The sequence below is a fragment of the Pteronotus mesoamericanus genome, unplaced genomic scaffold, assembly GCF_021234165.1.
Source record: "Pteronotus mesoamericanus isolate MK-2021 breed Mesoamerican mustached bat unplaced genomic scaffold, CSHL_Meso_final contig_90, whole genome shotgun sequence".
NCBI classification, from domain to species: domain Eukaryota; kingdom Metazoa; phylum Chordata; class Mammalia; order Chiroptera; family Mormoopidae; genus Pteronotus; species Pteronotus mesoamericanus.
The window spans coordinates 4,990,251-4,997,988 of record NW_026555277.1 but is presented as its reverse complement, the minus strand read 5'-3'; the positions used below and the strand labels follow the sequence as shown (position 1 = coordinate 4,997,988).

General features: G+C 36.0%; 1 protein-coding gene across 1 annotated transcript; it reads right to left on the bottom strand.

Annotated features, from left to right (window-relative positions):
* Positions 1-288: 288 nt before the first annotated feature.
* SCG2 (secretogranin II) lies at positions 289-5,527 on the bottom strand. The gene is made up of 2 exons (XM_054586131.1): positions 5,440-5,527; positions 289-2,542 (listed from the first exon to the last, which is right to left on the bottom strand). The coding sequence occupies exon 2, from the start codon at positions 2,526-2,528 to the stop codon at positions 666-668; it is 1,863 nt and encodes a 620-aa protein (XP_054442106.1). The 5' UTR covers positions 2,529-2,542; positions 5,440-5,527; the 3' UTR covers positions 289-665.
* Between the last annotated feature and the right edge of the window lie 2,211 nt (positions 5,528-7,738).

Below are 7,738 nucleotides of genomic sequence, written 5' to 3'. Positions count from 1 at the left end.
CATTAGCTAGTGAGCTGTTAGAGGATGCTGCAATTTACAAGCAGGTAGCATGATCATACATTTATGATTCATGATTTCTTACCTGGGTTGGCTGTGAAGGTGATGATTTCCTCTTTTGGCTCCATACTGCTTGCTCCATAGTCATTATTTCTGGCTTTCCAGAATGAAGAGTCCACAGTTGTCCAGAAATAACATTTATTAATCAAAAATAAAACACACAATAGAAAAGGCCTTGTAAATAAAACTATATATTTATAATGCTTTATTTTTTTTGCTTCAATACTCCACAAAACACTACAGACAGTAACAAAATAATTCAATAAATGTTAAAAACTATCAAGAGGATTATAAGACACTCTTTATCATATATGAGCATCCACAATGCCACAACCATTAGATACACTATTAAACACTACCATAGATATCTTTCTTAAAGAAGGGATATAATTACGTTTTTATCCAGAGTCATAACATTTACACATATCAATACACAAGTGAACAACTCAGAGTGAGTGAAGCAGACCCCCAGTGAAATGGAAACATCTGCCTATACATCACTTAAAGATATTACAGTGTTAACAGGGGAGAAGTCAACACACTAAAGAGAAATGTTGGGGTTTTCTTGCGGTATGAGGAATGCAAGTGGGGCATTTAATGAAAGCCTCTTACATATTTTCCATTGCCCTCTTAGTAATATGCTCCCTTCCCTTTTCTGCCTTTTCTTGGTTGAGGTATTCCAGTACTTTCATCAACAAAAGATCTTCATCGAAGTACTGTCTGTTCAGGGTATTCTCATTCTTCGGGGGCCCCACGGGGAGCCGTTTGCTTACCGAGGCTGGCTTGTCAGTCTCCTGGGAGCTGCCTTGATTCACATGTCCTTTGATGGCCTGCTCAATGGGGTCTTCTTCCTGTAGGTCATCTTCGGACATGACTTGACTAGGAACCCGTTTCACCTGGTTTGAATTCATGATCTCGGGGTATTTAACTAGCATTCGGGCCAAGTACTCTCCTAATTCTTGATCCCTGTCATTCAGGTTTTCATATGCCATTTGTCTGTTTTCAACATCTGGCATCCAGGCCCCTTTGGACACCTGGTTTGCTCTCGGTCTTCCAGGACCATAGAGGAGTCTCGGCAGAACCTTCTCTCGGTTATACTGACCAGAAAAATAGGGAGGCTTTTGGTTTGCAGCACTCTCCACGCCTAAAAGATTTAAAATGTCATCAACACTGAGCCCATCTGGTACGGCCTCTGTCACAGTACGACCAGGTGCTTTGGGGTAGCCATTCTTGGAGAGCATCTTATTTTGGAACATCTCTGGGCGGTCTAAATCAACCTCTGAGATGTCATCTAGGTCAACAGGAAGTTCAAGTTCCTGCTCTGGTTCCACTGATCCATTTGGCTTCTCTCCCGTTTTGAGCATGTCAATTAAGTCTTCAGGGGGTATCTGTAAATTCCTTGAAATTTCAATCAGCTGATAAATAGACTGAGAATCAAGTGGTTTCTCAAAAAGCCTGGTTGCTCTTTCCCCATTTTGCCCATTCTGGGACCTCCCACTTCCTGCAGCATTCACTAACCTTTTCAGATAGGCAATTACTTTGGAGACATCATCTGAGAGTTGATCTTTATTCTCTTTCTGGAGATCTTCCTCCTGGAGGCCCAGCTGCCCTGAACGCTTCATTTCATTATTGATTTGTTCATTTTTTTCTGTATTCTCTTTGCTGTCCCTTACCTCTTCCTGGGTTTGGCTCTCTATTTTTTCCTCTACTGGGTTCCAATCTTCTCCCCCAACCACATCTTCATAGGCAATATTATTGGCTTTGTAGATATCATCATCATCATCAGAGTAAAGTTTTTGCTCCTCCTCAGCCCTCTCACGCTTCTGGTTGTTCGGTCCTGTCAGTTTCCCCAGCTCTTGGAACACAGATTCCAGAGTAGCAAGACTTTGAGGAGTATATTGTTCCTCCACTATTTCATTTGTGCGCTTGAAGGGATTGTCCCTGGAATTCTCTTCATACATAGGAGGGAATCGCATGTGCTTGAGCTTTCTTTCTGGCCACTGTTGAGTCTCATAATCATCAGGCAGATCAATTGGAAAGTTCTTCTCTGAATTCAAGGTGTAGGGTTTGTTTTCATTTGGTGCAGGCTGAGGCTCATTTTCCGCCTTTCTCAAAGCTTCAAGTATTATCCTCATCCACTCATCTTCAGTCAGGGAATCCCTTGAACTTTCTGGCAGGTGACTGTCATCACCATTTTCTTTTTGCTGAAAAGGGACAGATATACCTTGGTAGGGATCATAGTCTGGGCTGCTTTCTTCCTTGTGAGCTTGTTGTCGGAGCTTTTCAATGTACTCCAAAGCCCTGATCATTTCAGGACTGGGAAACCTTTGGATATTTTCCAATCTGAGGTCTGGTTCTTTCTGAAGCAGCTGGTTTCGCTGAAATGAAGCGGCCTCGGCCCCAGAGATGAGGAGAATTAAAGGGATGAGAGACAGGGCTGCTCCAAGCCAGTGTGTCTTAGCTTCTGCCATGTTTGAAAGATTTCCTTAAAGATGGAAAACATGAATTAACACAAATGAAGCAGACTAGAAACACTATAGAAAAAGAAGCAATCAACCAGTAAGAGGAGAAAAATCATAGTAGAGGTTACTTCACATGAAACTTAGGATGACAGTTTTTGAAATCTATAAATATGTCATCCACGATTCTTACAAGCTAACCACAGGAATCTAGCAAAACTGATGTCTCTTCACATCAAATTTTCATAGTACACACCTGGTTAAAATAATAACAAAAACACTGATATGGTGTTTCTCAAATTTTATTTTTTTAAATTAAAAAACATGTAGTTTGGTTTTAGTATGCATTGTTTCTGTTTAATAAAGGCTTTGTGAGTTGAGTTTTTATTTTCTTGTATAGCAGTCCTATTGAAATCATTGGCAAAAAGATTAGTTGGTGTAATTTAAAACATGCATGTATACCTGCACACACACAAACACAAACACAAAATAACTTTCTTAAGATTGTACCAAAAAAATGTGGTTTAGTTTCTAAATCATCCACCTAACTTTATTGTAGAAATATAGCAGTAATAATATTGTTACTTATGATAAAGTGATACAGCACATCAATGTCAATCATACTGTGCATTACCTTGTGGATCCCACTCATTTGTATTTTTCAAAACTAACTTAGTCTCACTCTGGCACCAAATCCAACTATCAATTTTGAAAGCAGAGTACCTTAATAACCTCCACAACATGTGTTTTCTCAGGTCCAAGCTAATAGACTAACCCAATGAAGTATTTTTCTATGTAATCATATTAAAATAATAAACTGTTTTTAAAAATCTGTGCTCCGTGTTTCTTCTAATAATTGTATTGTCATTGTCCTGTAAAAATGCAATCCTAGTTATATTTTTCATCAGCCTTCAAGAATGTATAGTAAATAATAACAGATGTACAGAGAGAACTTGAGTTTACTTAACCAGTCTATTTCTGAACTTGTGAGTGTTCCAATTCAGCTTGACTTAAGACTGTCTATTTTGGTCTGGACCTGTGAAATTTTAAACCACTCATGCTGTTAAAATATCTTAAAATAACCACTATGTAACTCCCAATTTAGATATACACAGATGATATGTTGAATTCTTCCTACTTAAAAATCTTCATTCATTTTTTCTCTACTGCCTTATTATCTCACATATGAATCAACAAGGACATTAGTTTTTCAAACTTTTACATTTGGCATTATTAACATTTAAAAACTATTTTAATACTTGTAATTTTGTTGAAAATAAAATAAATGTAAAGAAACATAAGTTTGGTCATGTTATCTTACCTGGATCCTGGTTTTGTAATATATAAGCTATGTGGGTACAATTTTCTGTTAGCTTAGTTAGCAACTGTAGAAAATATCATTTTTTACTAGATAACATTTGGGTTTAGGCCATTTTTAAAGCCCCAAAACATTTGTAGTTATAGAAATTTCTTTAGCAAAGATGCATATATTTATTAAAATGATTCTCATTACCAGGCTACTTAATTCACTGAAAGAAAAATCTCTAAAGGCATGTCAGAGAAAACTCATAAAATACTTACTATGAATCAGTGTTTACTTAAAGAAATTTGATTCATAAATTTTTAGGCCTAAATAAAAATACATTATACATGGTTCTTCATATTATTTCAGGATTAATTTAGCCTCAGTAATCTATTTTCAACCTTATCATTTGAAATAGTAATTTTAAGGACCTTAGTGAGCTCATTTTCTTTTAAACCATTATCCTGAAGTATTCTTAACATATGTGCTTGTCTTCAAAATCACTGTCTCGTAGCGGTGGCTTTGGAGTCCAGGCAGACTACTCAATGCAGTTATTTAAACCACAGCCTAACAAGCTCTATGCTTTAGTCATTTATAAGGTTCAGTTTGAATGGTTATTGTCTTTGAGTAAGACTCAAGAGATGTCTTTCTTGGGTAGCAGCTCTCTGAAGTAGTAAAGATGGTTTCAACAGCTCTAATACTCTATATAAGGTTTAAGTTAAAGCCTCCTAAGTAAAATTGTCTTTTCTATTGAAATTTGACTGGAACATGGACAAATACAGGTTGATACATCTAATTCAAGAAATTAAACTAGCCAATATATAGAAAAAAGGAAACATTTGGCCCATTCAAAATCTTTAGCAAAATATTGTACACCATTTTTCAATCAAACATAATAAGAATAGTTTATACAATTATAGATGTTTTCCTCATGTATTCAAAGTAATTATCTCTCTGTAATTCATGCTCATATCCAATCTATAAGCCAAGATAATGTTTCACTCTGAATAAAGGAAGAAGCCTATTTTCGAGATCATTCTAATCTTACTTTCCTCGAACTAAAATTAGCAAATCATAATGTAAGCTCTTTCAGAATACACCAATTCAGAAAATGATTGTATACAGTTAGGTAATTTTGAGTTCTTGCAAGGTAAATTTCAAAGAAAAAATAGTTCCATGACTGGTTGTTAAAATTTATGACTAATGTGGTTTATAGCCTTTGAATCATTGAAAACCTATTGTTAAAAATACAAGCATAGAAAGGCTTTGTATTTGGTTCTTAGGAGGAAAAACAATAAATTAAAGAAAGAAGCAAAATATTGAGCTTGGTTAACTTTACATTAATATATGCATTGATACCTAAATTCTGAACTTTTTCCCACTTCTCAAGACTAAATAACATTATGGTTAATAAATATCTAACAGTAAGTGGCATATAACAGATTCAATCACATATATACACACACAGTGTCTTTATATTGGCCAATGAGCAGCAGGTTGCTTATTCAGTTACTCAGTAGATATAAGCTTGTCAAACGATCTTTTCATCTCAGCTAGAAATTAATGGAAGAACAAGCAATTTAGAACTTCCTGGTAAATCAAACAGAAAAGCAGTCTTACCTCTTTTTTATATGGCAGAAAAGGTCCTCAGCATGTTCCGCCGGGTGCAGCGGCTGAGCTGGTCGGGCCGTTTCAGCACCCGGACAGCTCCTGGGCTTATAGGGAGCCGCCGCGCCTGACTCCGCACTGCCACACTGACGTCACCGTGCCAAGTCACAAACCGGAGCGCAAGCGAGCTTTCTCCAAGAGCCCGAGAGAAAATAATCATTTTATAAATTTTTTTAAAAATGTTGCCTGCTTACGCCACCTGTCTTTTTGTGGCAAAAATTGCAGCTGTCTTTTTTTCTTTTATCAAAATCTTTGAGGCTTGAAATAAAATGCTCTTCACAATTTCCCTTACAAAGAATTCTGCCAGACATGAGTAATTGCAATATAATCTCATCTATGTTCTAATATCTTGTGATAAGATCTTTTTGCTGCTTTACTTGTCGTCTTTATAAGAAAATTTTACAGACAAGGATTTTTTTTTTCTTCTTTGCTGCTCACAAAGGAATCATGCTACCGTTCCTTGGTATACGCTAAGAGGAAAAACAGACACATTATGAACATGAAGTCTCATTTCGTATGATGACCACAAGTGGCATTGCTTCTAAATTTAAATTTATTTGAATAAAAAAGAAACTTTGCTCTTTTTTAAATAAGAGTAAACTTTAAGGCCTTAATGACTTGATATTTTGCTTCCTCGAGTTGGTTGGTATAATTTTGAAGTGAGCATTCGCTAAGATTTTGGGTATAGCAGTTGATCATTCTATATGAATCTGTTGTCATCTTTTACAATATATTGTCTCAAAAAGGAAAGCTGAGAAGTTGAGTGTTAATGAAAATACTTCCATTAAGTAAATAAGAAATTCTTCAGTTATCAAAAAAAGTGACATATGTAATTAGAATTCATTTGCAATAGAGAAGAAGTTAGACTACAAATATTTTTCCTTCTGTTGAATCTGATGAATTGAATACCTTCCCAAAAATGACCAATCCAGGAAATAATATATCAATGAACTTCCAACCTCTCAGATTTGTAATTCATGAACATTGCTGTGCTAATTATATATTTTAATTTATAATTTATAAGTGGATAATTATATAAATATAAATATTAACTTTATTAAAGTTATGAGTTTCTAAAAATTATATAATTTGGAGTATACTTTAAGTATGCAAAGGAATCTTGTTGTATAAGAGATCCCTTTACATCTCTGTTAATGAATAATCAGCCCCTGATTTATCCATTCAATAAATTTTAATAACTCTTAAGTATCAGATATTAAGATGAATGATAAATAATTATGTGTGTGTGTGTGTGTGTGTGTGTATCTTTTGAAGATGCTTCAGTTTAGTGGAGATGCCAGACAAACAGATTATTCTGATATAAATTGGAAAGTGCCATGAAAGACATTAGCCAACAGTGTTTGGGGAACATTGTGGAGAGTCTGCTTCTTAGTTCAATCTAGAAATTTAGGGGGGAAAATTCAGGAATAAAGCATCATGAGAAATGAAGCCTGAGCTGAGAGTTCTCCTCCTCAGGTTTTAATAAAATGAATCTAACTATGCTAGATAAACCACAATACTCTTGAATTCTTCAAGGCAATAGGAATAGTTTCAAACCTTAGGGGAAAAAGTCTTGGAAAAAGTGGCTTCTGATTCTCTCTCTTTGCTCCTCTGGTGAAGATATTTGAGTTCCTGAAATGGCTGTTTGTGGACTGGCATGGAACTCATACAGGACCAGCCTGGAGTCCAATGTCCAATGTACCCAATATGGCAGTCTCATGTTTTGTAATGGGTTTTTAGAGCATGGTGAAGTTCTAGGTTGAAGAAACCCGAGTAAACCCTATTTCTCAAGCACCATCTCAGTGATGTCAGTTTATTCGCTGACATTTTTTGTTAGCTCTACACACTCAACACCATTTTCTTAAGTTTTCACAAAGGCCATTGTGAGTTTGATTTAATTTGCTTTCCAGTAGTACTGTGTGGCCAGCGGAGCTAACCAGTATCAACTCAGCCTTAGAAAATTCCACAAGGTTACTCTTAAAGGGTTGAGTTGGTTCATCATAGATAGTCACAGCTCTCAAGAAAGCTCATGACCTTACTCACATATGAAGGTTAGTTCACATGTGTGGAAATGAAACTTTTTTGGCAAGGACCAGAAGCTGTATTCCTTCTAAGACTCGAAAGTCAACCTCTTCCTTGAGCATGCCTTTGATCTTCCAGAATCCATGTAAAATATAATTCAAAATTTTCAAGTAGGATTGAGAAATCAGGAGGCAGCTACTGGGAATGACTGGCTCCATCAGCTAAAGGG

What these genes read in the sequence shown, in the direction of transcription:
- SCG2 (XM_054586131.1), bottom strand. Translation starts at nt 2,528, where the DNA reads ATGGCAGAAGCTAAGACACACTGGCTTGGAGCAGCCCTGTCTCTCATC.